Source organism: Myotis brandtii, unplaced genomic scaffold (assembly GCF_000412655.1).
Source record: "Myotis brandtii unplaced genomic scaffold, ASM41265v1 scaffold351, whole genome shotgun sequence".
In the NCBI taxonomy this organism is placed as follows: domain Eukaryota; kingdom Metazoa; phylum Chordata; class Mammalia; order Chiroptera; family Vespertilionidae; genus Myotis; species Myotis brandtii.
This window is the reverse complement of record NW_005363502.1, coordinates 503,655-525,379: the sequence shown is the minus strand read 5'-3', so window position 1 is coordinate 525,379 and position 21,725 is coordinate 503,655. Positions and strand designations below refer to the sequence as shown.

The following is a 21,725-nucleotide window of genomic DNA, read 5'->3' as shown; positions in this document are numbered from 1 at the left end:
GGCCGCCATCTTGGTTGGGTTAATTTTCATATAGTCGCTCTGATTGGCTGGTGGGCGTGGCTTGGGGCATAGCAAAGTTATGGTCAATTTGCATGTTTCTGTTTTATTAGATTAGATATGTATACCAGTATACATACATATCTAATACATATACTGTATTTTTATCTTATTTTTGTTGTTAATCCATACCTGAGGATATTTTTTTCCTTTTTTTTTTTTTAGAGAGAGAGTGGAAAGGAGGAAGGGAGAGAGAGAGAGAGAAACATCAATGTGTCTCACATCTATTGGTTGCCTCCCGCATGCACTCCCACAGAGGGACAGGGATCAAACCTACAATTCAGGTACCTGCACTTGACTGGGAATCGAACCTGAGACCCTACAGTGTGCGGGTCAACCCTGTAACCACTGAGCAACACTGGCAAGGGCTATAGACTGTATTTTTACAATAAGGTAAGCTGGAGGAAAGAACATGCTATTTTTAAAAATCATAAGAAAGAAAAAATACAATTACTATAGTATTTATTGAAAAAATCCACGTACAGTTCAAACGGTGTGGTGTAAGTCAACCGTAGTTTGAAAATGACTATTTATATCCTCCCTATACATCTGACTCAACTCCCAGTTGCGCCTGTATTCAGGACGACTGAAGGCTTAAGCTGGCTTTAAGATTAACATCTCAAGCCTGATTCTCATTCTTCTCCCCAACTGTGAGAGCAGTTATCAAAAGCTAGCGAGCAGAGAGCAGAGTCTTACCACGTCTCTCTCTTTTCCTCTTTTGATTTCATTCTTGGTCTCCTTCACTGGCTGTGCTCTCTTTGACTGAGTTCCTTGATGTTAATCCTCAGGGAAGGGATAGCTACATTTGGGAGGGGATAATAGATTTTATTTCACCCAGTATATACAAAATATTGCCATTTCAACATGCAATATAGGTTTTACAAAGATTAAAGAGGTATTTTAGATTTTTTTTTTTGGTACAAAGTCTTCAAAATTTGGTATTTTATCCTGACAGCACATCCCAATTTGGAAAAGAGGCATTTCAAATGGTTGATAACCTAGAGGCGCCCATACTGGACAGTTCAGGGTGATAGGCATTGACTGCTTAGCAGCTGTGGTCTGTTGAAGCTCAAAGTGGATGCCAGACAGACAGAGAACTGATTGTAGTTCTGGGACATAAATGTTAAGAAAAGCCACAGTATCCAGGAAAGAACTCCCATTTTTCTATTCACAGAAGCTACAGGATTTGTGGTCAAGATGAACCCAATTTGTTATAGCTGTGTAACTCGCTCTCCCAAATTTTAATCTGAGAGTCCCAGAGTCTTGCTGCAGTTGGGGATGAATCTATATGGCTCAGTACGTAGTATATTCAACTGGTCTTAGAGAATTCGAAAACTTTTTAGGGCTCAGTGACTTAGCCAGTGATGAGACCTAGCTTTTCAAGATTCTAGAAAAATACTGTGACTCAGATTTCTGAATAAACGTTAGTTGGAAAAATGACCCAATAGCCCACCTACCAATTCTCTGATACACAAAGTAGTTTTAGCCCTAAATTAATGAGCCCAGGCTCATTTGCCTGAGGATCTTCTGTTTAAAGCGCTTTCATACTTCAACGGAATAATTTTTCTCTATCTGAGGTCACACTTTTCATTGGCTTGTAATGTAAGTCCCCTTATTTTCAAGAATAAAACTAATTTATTATACTATACACAATAAACTATGTTTGCATTCTTGAGTTGCGATATATCTCATCAAGATTTTTATAAAAATCTCAACTGTGATTTTTATAAAAATAACAGTTTTATTGAAATATAATTCCTATACCACAAAATTCATCCTTTTAAAGTGCACAGTTCAGTAGGTTGTAGTATAATCACAGACCCATTACCACTATCTGATTTCAGAACATTTTCTTCACCCCAGATAGAAACTCTGTATCCATTAGTAGTCACTCACTGGCCCTTCTGCTCCCCAGCCCCATGAAGTTACCTTTCAATTACAAAAATCATCTCAAAGGCTGAGTTTACCAGTATAGTTGGTGCAATAGAATAGGCAATGGACTTTTTGGCGTGGTGGTTTATTGCTCTCATGCTATTCTCTATTTCATTTGCTCTACAAGTATTTATTGAATAATGTGTGGGATATTAGGATGAAAGAGAGGAGATAGTTCTGCATGTTAGATGTGGTGACTTTTTGAAGTAAGCTCAGGGTATACCGACTGGATCTCATTTCTGTGCTTGCCTGCTGTTAGATGAGCTGCAGCACCATTTTGTATGAAGTTAGACTTTTAGGCTGCTAAAATATCGTCAGTTCCTATCTCTGACCCTATGGAGCTGTGAATACATTTTTGCAAGTTTATTTAGAGTTAGAACCTGGCTTCAATCAGGAGGCCATGGGATGTAAAAGTAAAATGTTTGTCTTGATTCTATATCACGTTCTACCTCTGTTCTGCTTTATTTCAGGAGACACCCAACCAGCATGCAGTCCATGAATACCAATCCATCATTCTGACACACACCCTCTTCTACCAGGGGGTTTATAGTCCAAACATTCTTTTGGACATTTATATATGTTGCATAGATTTTTAAAAATATATATTTTTATTGATTTCAGAAAGAAAGGGAGAGAGAGAGAGAGAGATGGAAACATCAGTGATGAGAGAAAATCATCAATTGGCTGCCTCTTGCACACACCCTACTGGAGATTGAGCCCACAACCCAGGAATCGAACTGTGACCTTCAATTGTGTAGTATATTTAAGATTTACTACTAAAACACAAGAAAGCCACCTTCCCCAAGGTATATTACAATGGTGGTGATAAATTTTCTCTAATAGAAAATATCTAATTTTATTAGTAATAATCTTCTCTCCCTTGGCCCTTGGTTCATTGGTTGACACTCAAACCACCGAGCCACACCAGCCAGGCTATTGCATAGATTCTTTGATTCAGGAAAAGCTTACCTGACAGTCCCCTCAATACATGCCACTTATAGCTCAGGATGTTGTGCTTCACTGTATATGGACTTATATTATTTACTAATTGTATCTTCTCAAATAGAGTGAGGTTGCCTTGAGACCAGCCAACAGCGTACCCCTATCCCACCCCAGTCCTGTCACATGGTAGTGTGTCCTCCTGCCATTAATATATGATGATTAATGGAATCGGTTTAGGGGTCAGGTAGAAAGCTATAGGTTGAACCACCTTTCCCACTCACTCCATTTTATGAGTGTTCAGTGGAGGGTTTGGCCCCTGTCAGCTGGTGGTACAGTGTCCCTGATTATGGTCTCCAACCCCAGCGCCCACTATTACTGTACTAGCCTTGTGTTTGAGCACCTACTATGTGCCTGGCTCTGTGCTAGGTGTTTGAAAGCAGCACTTCTTCTCTGGGCTCACCTGTTCACTCCCTTCTACCAGGACACTTACCCTGTGGATAGAATGGGAACATAAAATGAAGTAGGGTGGCAGGATAACATTATAACATGCTGAATGAGACCCCTGGAATGTCATATACCTTTTGAGAATTTTCTCCCTCAAGGAGCGAGTTTCTCATTTCTTTAGTATGAACTCCATGGAGGGCATGTGGCTAGGACAGCAGATTTCCATTATGCTGACATAAAGAGACACAGTCTTCCCCTTGGAGCTGATGGAGAGACCCCCTGATGATGTTACCCTGCAGATATCCATGTGGTTGAGTGTGTTTATGGGACCATTATCTAGCATTTTCTTGAAGATGCCAGCTAATTCTGAAAGCCTCTAATCTGAATAGAATACCTTAATGCTGTGGTGTTCAATAAACATGGTGCTTTTGCGAATATAAAATACTTACAAGAATTTATGTTACTACTAAAACACAAGAAAGCCACCTTCCCCAAGGTATATTACAATGGTGGTGATAAATTTTCTCTAATAGAAAATATCTAATTTTATTAATAATCTTCTCTCCCTTGGGCCCTTAAATCCCCAGGATTCTCATAGCTGAGTTAAAAGCACAAACAAGATTTCACAAGTCTTACTTGGTGAGCTGTGATTTTTCTCTGGGCTCATTTCTACCATGTTTTTTAAATTACCAAGGGAAGCTGCTCTCTGCATGAAAACCTTGCTCACATATTGATAATGGTCCATGTTTATGAAGGAGCTGACTGTGCCTTCAGCTCCCAGGCCAATGCGATACCTGAGTCAGTGCAGAAAGGCTGTTGTCGAGTCCACATACCTGTCAAAACCCTTTTGCAGATGACTTTATGAATCATAAGTATGGGAATGCATCAGATCTCCGGGAAGGCTTACATCAAATGGTAAAGTTCATGGCACCGCTGGGGCAGTTTGGTGTGATTTAGCAAGAATTTTCTCTGGATAGTGGAGTGTTTACAAGACAATATGGGCCCCGTGCTGCATGGAAGACTGGTGAGCAAGAAGAAGAGGTGTCGGAGACAGTTTTTTCAAAAAAGAAGGGAAAATAAATTCTCCCCCTGCCCCCCAAGGGCACTTATTTGCCCTCCACGTACAAGGCATGGATTTTTTTTCCACCCAGCAAAGCAACAAACTTATAGTTAGGCAGTAAAAAGCAGGGTTCTCTGTCTGTAAAATGACTCTTGGATTCAATAAGGGGTTTTGTTTAGCCCGGCTCCTCTCCTGGGTCCCAGGTCACAGTGACCTGCCAGTCATCTCTGTGGGCTCTGCTAGTGCAGGAGTCCTGCCTCAAGAGGACACCAAATCAGTGTTCAGCATGTTCCCATTTAAAAGGAAGATTGTGCTCTGTGCTGATCTCAAATGCAGGTGTCATTCCACCTCTAATGGATGGTGCTACTGTTTCCCGGGACAGGAGAAGAAAGGAGTGGAGTGGAAAATAGGCTGATTGCTCAGGAGGACATTCAGTTCCCTGTTCCTTCGGGCTTGAGCAGAACATCTGTGGGCTTCCCTCTTTCTAAAAACTTAAAAACCATGGGCAAGCTGGGTAATATAGGTTTTTAAATGACTAACATGTAGTTCTTAAAAACACATAGAATGATTTTTTGAAATAGCATGCAGGCCCCCTATAACTATATGACTTTCATAATAGTTTTATTTTAAACAGCATCTGAAAATATTTAAACTGTCACATTGTAAACTCAAGTCTGATAGATCTGTTCTCTGAAATACATTGTTTTCTGACCTACACAGACAGGCAAGTAAGTCCAAATTTCCTCTTGTGTATTTCTTTGAATGTTGGTTTTGGTTAATTGATAACCTTCCAAAGATGTCCTATGGTTTAAATCATGTGGGAAACCACAGATCAAACAGAGTTCAATGGGTTTCTTTGCTAGGGAGCTTTTCCAAAGACTATCACTAAATAGAGAAATGTGTCGCTTTACCTCCGAAGGGACTTGGCATGGGGAGAGCCTTCAGAATGAATATTCTGCTGCACTTACTTTGGGAAATGCTAGTTTAGTCCATCCCTTCCTTCCGATGTAGCGGGGATGCTCCGGCTGCTGGATGTCTGCAGCTGTTCCCTTTGCCTGAAACGCCAGCCCCAGCAGCCATGTGGCTGGCTTCCCACATCACCTCCAGTCTTTACTCAGAGGTCACTTTCTCAGTGAGTCCTTCCCCGCCCAAGTTTTTACTTTTTATTTTTTAAAATATATTTTTACTGATTTCAGAGAGGAAGAGGGAGAAAGAGAGAATCATTGATTGGCTGCCTCCTGCACACGCCCTACTGGGGATCAAGCCGCAACCCGGGCATGTGCCCTTGTACGGAATCAAACCCGGCACCCTTCAGTCTGCAGGCCACTGCTCTATCCACTGAGCCAAACCGGCCAGGGCCCTGACCAAGTTTTTAAAATTCAAGTTCCTTCCTCAACATTCCTTAGCCTTCTTCTTAGTTTAGTTCTAATGTAGCATCCTTATCTAGCTGTTTTTTGTTGTTGTTTTTACTTTGGTTATTATCTCTTCCAACTAGAAGGTAACCTCCTTAAAGGCAGGGACCTTCACTTTGCCCCACATTCAAGGGACATTTCTCAGCCTTCATGTTATTCAGCTGCTCAGGATCCTTTGACATCATCGAATGCTCTGCCAATGTGAAAGTGCCGAGATATTGCAAAAATGCCTGACTAGCCACCCTTCAGCCAACTGAAGTTAGTGAGGGATTGAGCCTAAACCGGCAGTTGGACATCCCCCAAGGGGTCCCAGATTGGAGAGGGTACAGGCTGGGCTGAGGGGACCGCCCCCCTCCCCTGCCCCCCATGCATGAATTTTGTGCACTGGGCCTCTAGTACCTACATAATATTGTTGTCATGCTAAATAAGACAACATATATAAATGTTTCTGGTAGATAATAAGTGCCCAATTCTTAGGTATTAAATTACCATATATATATTATTTATTACAGTTGCTTTTTCCGTATTTAGTTACAGACCAAAGATATGTATGTGGTTAAAAGCTTAACCTTTGCCAATTTTTTTACTCCTGTATTCCCTGCACCATGCTTCTTTCTCTAGGAGACACCATGATTTTGTGAATTTCAGCACGAAGAGGCAGGTTGAATCATGTGAAGCATGTTGTATCTTCTGGCATTGATTTTCTGTGCAAATCAGTGATTCAGGCACTCTGGGTTTCTCTACGAATTGGCTTGTAATTAATGAACAACAATCACTTATTTACCACTTAAGGGCCCTGCGGGAAAATTGAAGATGAAGTATTATATACTCACTACAATGCATTTGCTATTTAATAGTCAAATAGAAACCATTTTTTTCAGGTCACTGTGGTTAGGGAGCTGGGAGTGATTTTTATGGCAGATACAGTTCTCATTGCTGGAGCTCAGCTCAGCGACTCAGAGTGACCAGGCTGCGGCTTTGCCTTCCACCCCTCTGTCCTCCCAGCAGCAGTCACCTCCTGAATATGGCCACCTCCTGGCTCATCTTGCCTGAGGGCAATAAGATTGCCAGAGCCGAGGAAGACTGGAGTTCTGCTGTCTGGAGCTCTACCATAGGAAGTAAAAAAAGCAAATGAGATTATCTTGTTTTTCCTGTTACTAAAGGCTTCCTTACCAGGTATGAGGCAGACACGAATGTAATCAATATATTCTTTACATTTATAGTCACATTTTCTGTTGTCTTGTCAGAAATTTGACAGAGGTACAACATGAGACAATTTTTTATTTATTTCCCTCCTTCTTTCATTCCTTCCTTCTTATGTTTTTATTTTTAAAAATAGAGACTACTGCCCTGGCTGGTGTAGTTCAGTTTGTTAGAGCATCGTCTCAGGTGGCGGGTTCAGTTCCCAGTCAGGGCACATACTAGGTCAGGTTTCGTTGGGGCATGTGTGGGAGGCAATGGATCCATGTCTCTCTCTCTCTCTCTCTCTCTCTCTCTCTCTCTCTCTCTCATCTCTCTCTCTCTCAAAAAAAAAAAAAGATAGAAATCACCTGTAAGCTTATTCCTAGAAAATAGTGCGGTGCGGCTAAGCAAAATGTAGGTGCTCCTAGTGGCAAATAAACTCTTGAAAACTCTCAAACATAGATTTATGAACTCTGCTCTGAGGAGCTACCATGAACCACAGAACCTGAACTCTGAAATCTGCATCCTTTTCTCAAACAAAGCATTGTCACTTTCCTTGCTGCCGCTGGACCATGCATTGGTCAAAGGCAAGGAACACACCTCATGTAGCCCCGTACCCCCGCATTTCCCTCAGAAAAGGAGCTCAATAGCTGCTTGTTGATCCGTTGAACAGAACTGAACATGGAAGAGATCATCAAGGAGCATTGTTTGGGCTGCAGCCAGGGAAGCTTCTGAGCTTGGCTGCCCGTTTCACTTACTGTGGTTAGAATTGCCAAAAGGCTGTAACTGTTCTCGGATCTGCAGATAAAACGTTGTCTTCTGGCACACGCTGATCTGATCCTGCATAAAAATCCAAGTCCTTCCTCATCTCAAGAGAACACTGGGTTGGTACAGCTTCGCAGAAGTCAACAGTACCTTTCAGGAGCCTATATCTGAAGAAAATCAATAGCCCCATAATCAGGTAGAGCCTTTGCCCAACTGCCTTCCTACTAAGCACATTCTGTCTCTCTCTCACGCTTACTACCGATACATGTGAAGCATTTGGAGTGGAACTGGATTGTGTGAGCGCTCCACTTGGTTGCAAATAGGTGGATGTGTGATTTTCATACTAATGACTGCCACATGCGACAATAGAAACCCATCACCATGAAATATAGCATTTTTGGAAGGTTCTCTTGCATCAGCGGCACCCATTTATGCTGCTGGAAATGCTTGTATCTGTCTGCTTTGATGTAGGAAATAGGAGTCATTAGTAAGACATGCATGAACTGAACAGATAAAACCAAACTTCATGCTTGGGTCTTTATGCCGCCTGCAGACCTCCATGCATACAGTTACATGAATGAACAGATGCTTTCAGTCAGGGCCCTGGGAGATATGCAGCTACTAACAGGAGGGAGGCAGAAGCTCTGTAAACAGCTCAGGTGCTTGTTCTCTCTGTTTTCATCTTTGCATTTGGCTTTCAAAGGCATCTTAATGGGTGGGGAGAGTTTGCAGTATTTGTGTGTCTGAATTGTCCTGTTCTAGTTTCCAGGGAAGAGCAGAAAGGTGAGAAAGGAAGAGAGTGAGTCAGGGCAGCCAGGCTCCCCCGGGCTTCACAGGGCAATGCAATGTTGAGGTCAGGTATGTTTTGAACTGTGGTGTGAAGGGTGTTAGCCTGCAGGCATTACACATCTCAGAAAAGACCACATTACCCAGCAGGAAACTCCGCCAACTGCCCCTAGAAACATCTGTATCTGATTGTAAAAGAAAGATAGGAAATAGTTTTGCCTCTATCATGCTGCTCCTAAATCCTGGTCGAACACAAGAAAAGGCAGCTGAGGGATGCTTAAAAAGTGCCGTGCGAAAATGAAGTGTGAACAGAGTGCACATTCAATAATGAAACACATTTCTAATGGATTGCAAGAGCCCCTTAGTGGTGCCCGGGACTCCCGAAGAAAATAAAGAAGAGCCACTTAGGACGCCCTGTAGTGTATCTTGCGCCTATAATTTACCTTGGCATTTTTTTGTTTAACATTCCAAGTAAGACAGAAAAGATCATCCTTAGAAATGCTTCTACTCTACTTTTAAAAATGGCTGCTCCCATTAATGGAGAGTTTTGAAATAGTCACAATAATCATACTTTTAAATTTTTATTTTAAGATAATGGTAGATTCACATGCAGTTTAAGAGATAATGCAGCGAGATCCCGTAGACCTTTTAGTTGGTTTCCCCCACTGGTAACACCTTGAAAATCTAGAGAACAATATCACAACCAGTATATTGATATTGACACAGAGCATTTTAATCACCACTAGGATCACCCATGTTACCCTTTTGTAGCCACACCCACTCCTTAATCCTAAGCAAACACTAATATGTAGTTTCTATCATTTTGTCATTTCAAGAATGTCATCTGGTAAATGGAATCAGACATATAGACTTTTAGGGTTGGATTTTTCCACTTAGCCAAATTCTCCAGAGGTTCATTCAGATTGTTTTCTATGTCAGTAAATGTTCCTTTTAAGTGGTGAGTGGTATTCCATGGTATAACTGTACCAATTGGTTACCCATTCGCTCATTGAAGATATGTAGGTTAATTCCAATTTGGGCTGTTGTGAAAAAGTCTGCTATATTTTCACCCAGGACATAGTTTCTCATTTCCACTCTTTCACAGGGTAAAAGTTTTTAATTTTGACAACATCTAATTTATTACTTTTTTATTTCCTAGATTATGCTCTTGGAGACATCTAAAATCTCTTGGCTTAGTCTGACTTCCTAAAGGTGGTCTCCTATATTTTTTTCTAAGATGTTTATAATTTCATGTTTTACATTAAAGTTCATGATCCATTTGGAGTTAACTTCGCATGAGGTGTGTGGTTGTCAGGCTCATCTTTTGACCTGTGGAAGAGCAATTGTCTCACCACTATTTGTTGAAAAGCTTTCTCCCCTCCATCGAAATGCTTTCCACCTTATTAAAAAGCCAGTTGGGTATATTTGTGTGGATCTATTTCTCAATTCTCTATTCTGCTTCATTGACCTATGCATCTTTCTCTCCTCCAATGCCACACAGTCTTGATTACTGTAGCTGTATAAAGAGTCTTCAAATTGGATGGAATGATTCCTTCCACTTTATTCTTCTTTTCAAATGTGTTAACTATTCTAGGATCTATGTTTTCCATATAAATTTTAAAAGAATCCTATCGATGTCTACAAAAAAATCTTAATTAGCTTTTGCTAGGTACTGCATTAAACCTGTCTATCAATTTGAGGGGAATTGGCATATTTAGTACGTCGTCTTCTGAGTTACAATATAATATGCCTCTCCATTTATTGAAATCTCCTTTGATTTCTTTCTTCAGCATTGTGTAGTTTTCAGCATACAAATCCTGCATATGTCTTGTTAGATTGATGCTTAAATATTTAAGTTTTTTGAGCAATTTTAAATGGTGATATATTTTAATTTTGATGTCTTATGTTTATTGTTAATATATAATAATGATTGATTTTCTGTATGTTTCTCTTTTATCCTGCAATGTTGATGAACTATTTAGTTATAGGAGGGTTTTTGTTTGCTTATTTTAAATAGATTCTTTGGGATTTTCTATGTTGGTAATCATGTTATCTGCAAATAGAGACCTATTTTTCCTATTTGTTTGTTTTTATCAGGAATGGGTGTTGAATTTTATCAAATGCCTTTTCTGCAACAATTGATGATCATGTGTGTTTCCTCTTTAACCTGTTGATATGATGGGTCACCTGGGATTTGTAAAAGCACCTGGAATTTGTTTTAATTAAGCATGATAAGACACACAGTTGCTAAGAACAAAAACCAACAAAGTGTTACACTGTCATTGAATCAAGGATTACCACCTTTTAAAAAAAATCTTTATTATTGAAAGTATTACATATATCTCCTTTTAAGGCTTGAGCTAGATCTGCTCCAGCTCCTAAGAACTGCACCTCCCCTAGGGTGGTGGGCCCTCTTAGGGACCTGGGGGACATTTGTGTGGCAGACAACTTCCCCTTTACCTGCAGTTTGCTAACATGATCAGGCTACATGACTAACACTGATGGGCATTGCCCAGAAGAGGGATGTGTCTGCTAATTTTCCCTCCTTCACCTTTCTCTTTGCATCACACACACACACACACACACACACACACACACACACACATCATTATTAATAATATGGTCAGGCTCATGTGAGAATACCCAGAATATTTGCACATTGCCTTTATTGCACAGGAGGCCCTTCATTTGCATTTTATAGATGGGACTTGAAGAAAAGTCATCCCGTTTCTCCTCTGGCCTAAACCCAGAAGTCTGAGGCATACGATTTTATGTGAATTTATCTGCACATGGTCACTGGCTGAAGGAGATCAGTAAAAACGCACTGGGCCTTCAAGCTGGCAGACTCGAAGCCAGAGCCACCCTGGAGAGAACTGACAGGGTCTCAGGCCTGTGTTTTGTCTTTTAACCTCCTTCCTCCAACACAAATAGAAGACAGTTCTGATGGCTTTGATGATGGAGGTTCCATAGACTAAAGCTAAGGCTCTCTAGATATTTTTAAAAGATTAATATGTTCTTGGAGATTTTACCTTTTGCCTCTGAAGTATTACTTATAGAGTTTTCTTCCACTTTACTAACCTAGAAATGTGTAATATAACAGACTCTCAGCAGAAATAAAATTCTTATTTAAAAGAAAAACACAGTAAAGCCCTGGTTTTTTAGCTAAACCCTTTCCTCTCATTCTACAGCCCCTCAGAACCCATGTTTAATGTGTGGGATAATGGATTGTATTTCTGAATAACATGTTGCAAAGGACCAAAAAGAGTAAGATTAGTGCTTAGCACTTACTGCCAAGGAAAAACTTGGGGAGATGGCCTTTTTTTTTGGAAGCAAAGAATTTTTAGATCCCAAACTGTTCCTAAAAGGGAAAAGACTACCTTATTAAGAACTTTTCTACTTCTGAATTCAGATTTGGAATAATGAGAGATTATGACAAATGTCCAAATTAGTATAAATGATCTCTCTACCCTTACTTGGTGGTTTCATTGAGTTTTTTAAAATAAAAGAAACAGAACAAAAATAAATACATTGCAAAATAAAAGACCTTTACTTAAATTTGTCTAGTGTAACCTTCAAAATATTTAATTTCTTTGTTCTATGTAAAATGTCTACATAGAGGCAAAAATACTTTTAAGTTTTTCAAATGTCAACCCTAAGCACAGTTGCATGTATTTATTGGAAACTAAGTCTTGGTGTGAAAGATGCTGAGAGAGCCTGTAGACTCAGAGTGTTCTGGAAAAAAAAGTTAATAACCCTCTTTCCATGTTACTAAAAATGACCCAGGCAAGGCATTTCAGACACCTGCAGGAAGCAGCTAGCTACCTGAACTCTTAGCTCAGACAGCCAGGCCCCTTCTGCTTTCATCTCATCTCGCTAACCTTTGCAAAGATATTTGTTGCACTGAAATTGATTGCCAGCACACTTGGCAATTCAAATTGCATTAGATGCTCCTCCTTTTTAAATTCCATTAACCAAGATGAACGCCATGCGATCTGGGGAAGCCCTTCAGTGGGACCTCAGGGGCTGTGGGACTGGCTCAGACTTTGTGATCAAGGCGCCTTATCCTGTGAATCTAATCAGCACTGACAGCAGCTTCTTGGCCTCTAAAACACACGCTTGTGCCCTGATCTGGATTCCAAAACTGGAACCATTTTAAAAACGCTCTCAGTATCTCCGGATACTTACAAAATGCATTGATCTGCAGAAAAAGAGGAGCTCCACTAGGAGAATTCACTAGCCCATCCATCAATAAGTATCTTTTCTCTGGGATCTAGTGTGTGGGTCCCAGGCTGAAGTGAGGACCTGATTCTGTAATCTGTGAAAAAGGTGCTGGTACCCTTGGTGTCCATGGATCCAGAGATCCTTTGAAATTCTTTTCCAACCCCTTTCTAAGGAGCCTCACTCACCCACAAAGTACAGCCATTGTCATGGTGATGGGGGGGTGGGGCTGGAACAGGTAAGCAGAGAATTCGGGTGAGGAGGGAGATCTGTGCTCAGGGCTCCTGGGAACTGAAACCCTGGTTCCTTAAGGCCACAGAGAATTCTGATTCTCTCCTAACCAGCTGCACACACTCCTGCTATGTGGGTGGACACATAATTGTGACTTGGGAAAGGCAGGCCTGGCACCCACGCACGATATTTAAGTTGTGGAGTCAAAGAGGTTGGGGAGTCAGGGCAAGGGGAACAGAGGACACCTCGGCAGATAGGAAGGGTGTATTTTCTGTCTTTCCCACCATTAGCGAGAGCTTTGAGAGAAGACAAGGTTGTCCTCCGGTTGTGGCCCTGCTGGCCCAGGCTAACCTGGAATGCGTGCTCACTGAGTGTGTTTCTCTCTTTCCGCCCCAGGACAGCTTTCCTGCCCGCTTCGGAGGAGTCCATTTCGTCAACCAGCCCTGGTACATTCATGCCCTGTACACGCTCATCAAGCCATTCCTTAAAGACAAGACCAGGAAGCGGGTAATGACAAGAAGTGCCCAATGCCGGGAATGTGGGGGATGTGTAGTGGAGGGGGGGGACAATTATAGTGGCCCTCCTCTCAATCGCTCTCTCTCTCCCCTTCTTATTTTTCTCTGTGGTTTTGCTGCGTTTCTGCAGTCCCTGAGCATTTGAGCTGCAGCTGGAGTTTGCAAATGGCCTGGATTCAATCAATAATTTAGAAGAACTGGGTTATTTTCAGAGTCCCAGTGACAAACCAAAGGGAATTTTGAAGGCATGCAAATACCAGATGCCCATTTTGCTGCCAATGCTAGTGGGAGGTATGGGGTCAAGCAGCTTCCTGTTCATGGAATATTTTAATAGCCAACATTTAGGAAGAAGCCACCACTTGGTGTAGGCCTGGGGGTAATGGGGAGTACTCAGGGGGGTGCAGAGGGCAGAGAATGCACCAGGAGAGAGGAGAGAGCAATGTGGAGGTGCACGTGCAGCATGCCTGGGCGGGGTGGTCTGCACCACTACTCCGCATCAGCAGGGATAATTAGGAGATCACTGTATCTGTAAATTGGGGCCCAGGGCCAAATACTACCCAGTTTGTTCATGAACTTCCTCTTTAAGGACTGTGAATGCAGCCCCTTTTCTGAGCAATAAATGAACATTTCATGAAGACAAAGTTCTAGACACAGAATTGAATGCCTCCTTAAGTACCATGATCAGCGGCGGCGCATCCAATTTGTCACTGCTCGATTGTGTATTAGATGAAATACTCCATCAGACGTTTTGGAGGTTTTAATTGCTAATTACTTTCTCTTTCCAGATTTTCCTGCACGGGAACAATTTAAACAGCCTTCACCAGCTCATACACCCGGAGTTTTTGCCCTCTGAATTCGGAGGAACCCTTCCTCCTTATGACATGGGAACTTGGGCCCGGACATTACTCGGCCCCGACTACAGTGATGAAAATGACTACACTCACACGTCCTACAATGCAATGCACGTGAAACACACGTCCTCCAACCTGGAGAGGGAGTGCTCCCCCAAGCCGATGAAGAGGTAAGGCCTGGCTTATCAGAGCCTCCAGTCCGAGGGCAACAGGCATTTTTTGATTTGGGTCTATTGCGGGTTAAGTAATTGAAGACCTTTACGGGCACAGAACTTAAAAAAAGTAAATTGTGATACATGCTCAGCTGATTTCATCAGAATTGGAAGCAAATGGGACTTGGCTGGCCCAGAAATATAGCTGTCCCCTTGTATTATAGAAACTGCTAAAGGCTAGGACCTCGCTCACAGCATGATTACAGTCTTAGTCTCTAAGGAGTCAGCTAATGCCACAGACTGAAATGTTGGACCTTTGGGACACAGTGGATGGGAAAGCAGGATGCTAGAGAATGTCCTCGTCATCCGTGCATTTGGAACCATTTATTGAGCATTTACTTAGCGGAAGGCACTGATTAGTCACTGGGAGTACAAAGGTGAAGAAGACATCAAAAGAACAGAGTGGGCCTGGAGAAAACCTGCAGAGCAAGACATTCCAGCTGAGCGCTGAAGGATGAAAATCAGCAGCCCAGGCTTAAAAGGGGGAGGGGAAGAGGCTCCAAGCAGAGGGGACACCCAGAGGCATGGAGGCCCTAGAGCAGTGGTTCTCAACCTTCTGGCCCTTTAAATACAGTTCATGTTGTGACCCAACCATAAAATTATTTTCGTTGCTACTTCATAACTGTAATGTTGCTACTGTTATGAATCGTAATGTAAATATCTGATATGCAGGATGGTCTTAGCCGACCCCTGTGAAAGGGTCGTTCGACCGCCAAAGGGGTCGCGACCCACAGGTTGAGAACCGCTGCCCTAGAGGGATGGGACACTTGACTGAGGCAGACAGGTGTGCAGGGGTGGGGGGTGACAGTGCACATGTTCTCAAGTTCCGGAGATTGTTCCATCCAGGTGGTGAAGTACATTGCATCGCTGCATACTGTGCCATGGCAGAGGTATTTTTAAATTGATATACAAATAACATATGAGTGATTTCTCATTGCAAAAACATAAAACCTTATATATAAGGCTAAATTCCCCTTCAACCACTATCTTTAATCCCAATCCCTCCCCATAGGTAACCGCTGTTATCAGGCTGGGGTAGAGACCCTTCCATTCAGTTCTCTAGATAGTACAGTGTATGAGTTTGCTAGGGCTGCTGCGACAAAGTCCACAGACTAGGTGTCTTAAACAATGGAAATTTATTTTCTCACAGTTCTGGAGGCTAGAAGTCCAAGATCAAGGTGTCGGCAGGGTTGTTGTCTTCTGAGGCCTCTCTCCTTGGCTTATAGATGACCCTGTTCTCCCCGTGTCTTTCCTCTTCTTATATGGACACCTATCATATTGAATCAGGGCCCACCTCACTCAGCCTTAACTACCTGTTTAAAGGTTCTATCCAAACACAGAGAGAATCAGAGGTCCTGGGGGTTACGACTTCAACATACTAATTTTGGGTGGACACACTTTACCCTATAACATATTGTTATGTAATGTCTATGTTAGTAAATTTAGTCATAGTTCCTGTTTTCAATACTGCATAGTATTCCAGAACATGGATAAATCAGACTAGCCTTTTGATGGGCATTTAAGGGTGGTGGGGATTTTTTTGAAGTTGTTTTTTTTTTTTTTCTCTATTCCAAACAAGGCTCAATGAATGTCTTTGATATGCCTCCTCATTCTCATAGGAAAGTCCCTCTGGGTAGACTTGGAACCTGGAAGTTGCTGGGGCAGAGGGTGCGTGCATGTTTTTTTCTTCCTTTTCTTTTTCTTTTTTTAGCTACATGATGACACCATTCATATAGTCAAAACATTCAATTCTTGTAATTACCAGGAAGGTCAGGTTAATTTTTGTTGCAGCCTCACCATGGACAAAGTTGGGCCGACTATATGTAATCATTCCTGCTCTTACTTATTTATTAAACTTAGCGATCCAGAGAATTATTTATAGAGAAAGAGGCCTAAAAACCCCGAGCTGCATCTCCACTGGCTCGAGTAAAGCTTGGCCCCAATTCTCAGGTCCACCCGATTCCACCGTATGTGGTCAGTGGTTGGAGGGGCCAGCACTTTGGGGTCTGGTCCACATGTACCCTGGTAGGATTTCTGTTGGTCCTTTTGACCAAGTGCTTTCATCCTTATGTTCTCTCAGTCTCCCTCCTGGATCCCACATGTAAGAATGAGGTGTCATAAAGACACGGTGAGCCATCTGATTTTGGGGGTGAGGATGGAGAAGATAGGGAAAAGCCTAGACTAAGTTCAGATTTCTGAGCCAGAAAGAAATTTTAAGTCACATTGCTCCATCTTGGTCCCTGCCTGGTAGTAAAAGTCAGTTTAACTGTTTTCAGCTGTCAATAGAATCGGCCATGACCTTGGTGATCTTTCCGCCTGAAACCCTCCTTTTACAGGGCAAACGTATGCATTTGCTGGGTAACTACTCATTTCCGGCAGAAGTCATGCATCATCAGGAAGTACAAGCCATACAGAAAGCACGAGGGGTGACAGTGTGGGAACAGGAGGGCCTTGTCTCCCAAGTTGTCAGGGCATAAAGGGTCCGTATGACTGTGTGGCACAGGAACAGATGTCCTGTGTGGATGTTCTGTTCAATAAAATTACAAAATGCATCCTTTCTTAATAAAGGGCCCACAGTCTCAGCTGCCCCCTCATTGTCCTGAGACTGGTTTTCAGGGAAAAAGAATGGAACCTCTTAGTTTTGGGGTGTCGTTCCTACTCAGCCGCTAATGCCCGAGATGTTGCTTCTAGAAGCAAAGACCTCTAGGGTAAGTCATAAAATGCCCGGTGTTTTACGCAGGTTGTTGGGCAGGAATTGGTTAACATTTCTTAAAGAACAAAGAAAAATAGCTACTCAGCCTTATCGCTGCTTGTGAATCTGGCTGAGACACAGCTTTCTCTTCAGCAGCAGAAATGAAGGGGCCCTCTTGTTATGGGCACATCACGCACCATTCGAGTGGAAGGGAATTCTACACAATGAACGTGGTCCCCGAGAAGATGAATGGGGCTGGAAAAAATGTGTGCAGGGCATGTTTTCTCTTCTCTTTATACAGAATGACATGGCGGATTCTGAGATAAAGTGTTTGGAGCTCCTGGCAAAGCGGAAGTGAGATTGAATTAGAGGGAAGTGGACTGATGTGGGTGAACTGCTTGGGTGCAGTTTCAAGTTCAAACGGTTCCATTACTCACTGTGTGTGTTCTGAGAAAGACTCCTGTTTGCCCCAGCACCAGGGTCAGATGCAAGCATTTGAGAAGGGAGGTGTAGTCCAGGCCAGAAAAAAACAAAGAACATTTCTTCCTGGTGAGCAGATTGCTGTTGGTAAACAAACATTTTGCTGGATTCCAATAAAGCTGATGCTGTGTATGCCCGCTCACCATCTAGCCAGCAATGAATCTCTCTTATTCGCTTTAATTATCAGGGTGTGTGCTAAAAAACTCTTCGCTGTTTTCTTCTTGAAAACGGGGTGCTGCTTGCATTCAGAATTCTGGTTTCTTTTTCGATTTAGGCAAACTCCTGTAGATAGCATTGGGGCTTAACAATGCTGTGTATGCCCGCTCACCATCTAGCCAGCAATGACTCTCTCTTATACGCTTTAATGATCGCAGTGCGTGCTAAAAAACTCTTGGCTGTTTCGTTCTTGAAAAACAGGGTGCTGCTTGCATTCAAAATTATGGTTTCTTTTTAGATTTAGGCAAACCCTTGTTGTAGATAGCACTGGGGCTTAATGTGTCCACATTGTGGTGTTGGAGTTTTTATGCCAAGGCCACAAATAAGCGCGTTGAGCTTCCACATCTCCCTGGAAACCCCTGTTCCTGTGACGCCGGCGATCCGCCTGGGAGCCCTGCTTCACTTTGCTCCGCTGCTCGGAAGGGCCTCTGAGGTGCCATCACACGTCACCACATCCTAACCCCTGCCTGCTGGCCGATGCTTCGTGACTCGGGCGCAGTGGTTACACTGTTCTCTTCCTCTCTATTTGTCTTAATTCCCCAATTTTACTTCGCGTGGGTTCTTGCCATTTTCTTCTACTGATTTCTTTAGCTCTGTGACCTTGGGGAAGTCACTTCACCCTGCCACATCTTGGCTTCCTCAGTTATTAGGTGGATATAACCCCAGGGGGCCAGTGTTAGAGTGGAATGACAGAGGCGTGAATAAGTACCCACAAAGCACTCAAGAAGAACAGCTCGATAAGTAGTGCTTTCTTCCCCAATGTTGTACACGAGGGTTCCCATTGTGTTCGTTTTGATTTCTTACCCAATTGAAGTTTCTACTAAACAATGAAAAGTCCAGAGCCCCCAACAGAGAAGCAGGCAATGACTGGGCTTGGTTCCCCTGAAAGGAAAGGCCTTGAATTCCTGGTTAGAAGTAAGACTTACAGCCCTAGCTGGTTTGACTCAGTGGCTAGAGCATAGTCCCGCAAACTGAAGGGTCCCCGGTTTGATTCCGGTCAAGAGCACATGCTTCCGGTTGCAGACTTAATCCCCAGGCCTCGTCGGGGTGCGTGCAGAAGGCAACCTGTCAATGTGTCTCTCTCATATCGATGTTTCCCTCTCTGTCTCTCCCCTTCCCTTCCACTCTCTCTAAAAATCAATGGAAAAATATCCTCAGGTGAGGATTAACAAAACAACAACAACAAGATACAAAAAAAATTAAATTAAAAAAAAAAAGTAAGACTTACATTGGCCAATTCCATTCTGGGGAAACAGGTGTTCCCTAGACTTGTTCTGAGGATTCTTGAAAACTGAGCTTTTCAGGTTTTGAGAATTAAAAAAAATTTTTTTTAAATAGATAAAATAGATTATTATCCCCATGTTATAGATAAAGTGGCTGGGGCACACAGAAGTTAAATGATTTACCCACAACTAGTAGGTGGCAAAATATTGTAAATTTGTTTTCTTTATTCCAGGTCAAATTCTCTTTTTCCTATATCACATCTGTTCTCATGCTGTTTGTGTCTCCCTCCCTCTCTCCCTTTCTTTCTCCCTCCCTCCATCCTTCTCCCTCCCTCCCTCCCTCCCTCCCTCCTTTCCTGTCTTCCTTCCACAAGGGTTTATTGAGCACCTTCTTGGGCATTGCCTTTGCTCAGCTTTCTTGGATGAAGTCCATTCCCATTCCTGCCAGCCTCAATTCTACCCAGTCTTTACCACTCAGTTTAAAAGCAAATTTCTCATCACACTGTCCTTGTGATGTGCTGTTCCTAAATCCCATCTGGGCAGGGAAGGTACAGACCCTCAGGAAGAAAATTGATATTCAGGCTAATCTAGTAATATCAAAGAAGATCCATTAACACGTTATAATTAAGATCCATTAATGTACTGTCATTTGACTCAAAAAAATAGGCCCATGAAAGGTCGTTTTCATGGAGAACACCAGCCATCCTTTTCCAACTCCCATGGAATGGGTCATCTTCATTGTCTCAGCTGTTGGCAGCTTCTGGTGTTTTTCTACCTGTTTTCAAACATCACATTCTAGTTCTACCAAAGCCACTCCACTGAAGCTGTGCACCACCAATTCAAAGGGAGGAGAATCATGAGAAACAATTAGAATGCTCTGAAACGGACTGACAGCTCTTTGTGCTTGTCTAATTCTAATGAAATAGGAATATGACTCTATCCAAAGTAGGAGGTGCAAGCACCTGCAGCCATTTGCTGTGCTATTTTAAGTTCTGATTGGCAGAAAAAAATACCTTTCCAGAAATACCTGCATGTTGAAAACACGTAATTTTTCTCACTCCTTCTGACTGTATCAGAACTCCTGAATCCACATCAAAATAAATATAGCAGTGTGTTCCATTCCTCAAAACTTTGCAGACACACATACACGGAGAATGTGGAGTGAGTCCAAGGCTAGTTGACTGCTTCAGGTATAGATTGGGCCATAAGGCATCTATTAGACCTCCCTCTGATGTCCCGGGTTCCAATGAAGGATTTGGGCACAACCTACTAGTTAGGACCTTGGATTCTCTCACACTTCAGGTGCACTAGGGCCACTCTACTTAAAGGAATTCTTTGGTAAATTGCGCAGTAAAATCAAGAATACTTTCATCATGTAATTAATCTCCTGCTCCATGACTATTAAAAAAAATCTTTATTGATGAGAGTATTACAGGCATTAAGATCCATTAATGTACTGTCATTTGACTCAAAAAAATAGGCCCATGAAAGGACGTTTTCATGGAGAACACCAGCCATCCTTTTCCAACTCCCATGGAATGGGTCATCTTCATTGTCTCAGCTGTTGGCAGCTTCTGGTGTTTTTCTACCTGTTTTCAAACATCACATTCTAGTTCTACCAAAGCCACTCCACTGAAGCTGTGCACCACCAATTCAAAGGGAGGAGAATCATGAGAAACAATTAGAATGCTCTGAAACGGACTGACAGCTCTTTGTGCTTGTCTAATTCTAATGAAATAGGAATATGACTCTATCCAAAGCAGGAGGTGCAAGCACCTGCAGCCATTTGCTGTGCTATTTTAAGTTCTGATTGGCAGAAAAAAATACCTTTCCAGAAATACCTGCATGTTGAAAACACGTAATTTTTCTCACTCCTTCTGACTGTATCAGAACTCCTGAATCCACATCAAAATAAATATAGCAGTGTGTTCCATTCCTCAAAACTTTGCAGACACACATACACGGAGAATGTGGAGTGAGTCCAAGGCTAGTTGACTGCTTCAGGTATAGATTGGGCCATAAGGCATCTATTAGACCTCCCTCTGATGTCCCGGGTTCCAATGAAGGATTTGGGCACAACCTACTAGTTAGGACCTTGGATTCTCTCACACTTCAGGTGCACTAGGGCCACTCTACTTAAGGGAATTCTTTGGTAAATTGCGCAGTAAAATCAAGAATACTTTCATGTAATTAATCTCCTGCTCCATGACTATTTAAAAAAATTTTTATTGTTGAGAGTATTACAGGCATCCTCTTTCCCCTCCCTCATTGCCCCCCCTCCAACGGGTTCCCGCCCCACCCCAGGACTTCACCATCCTGCTATCTTGTGTCCATAGATAATCTCTTCCCACCCCCCTTCCCTCTGAGATTCACCATCAGTCTGTTCCATGCTTCAGTGCCCCTGATTGTTTTATTCACCAGTTTATTTTGTTCATTAGATTCCTTGTTCAATTATTTTGATTTTTAGATTTGATTGTTGATAGATATGTATTTGTTGCCATATTATT

The 21,725-nt window shown here is 42.3% G+C and overlaps 1 protein-coding gene across 1 annotated transcript in view; it reads left to right on the top strand.

The window, feature by feature from the left end:
• The window catches only part of CLVS1 (clavesin 1), a 136,120-nt gene that overhangs the window by 98,637 nt on the left and 15,758 nt on the right, over positions 1–21,725 (top strand). The window contains exons 4-5 of the mRNA XM_005871638.2: positions 13,426–13,536; positions 14,330–14,565. Of these exons, the coding sequence (XP_005871700.1) occupies positions 13,426–13,536; positions 14,330–14,565 (347 nt within the window). The remainder of the gene's footprint in view (positions 1–13,425; positions 13,537–14,329; positions 14,566–21,725) is intronic.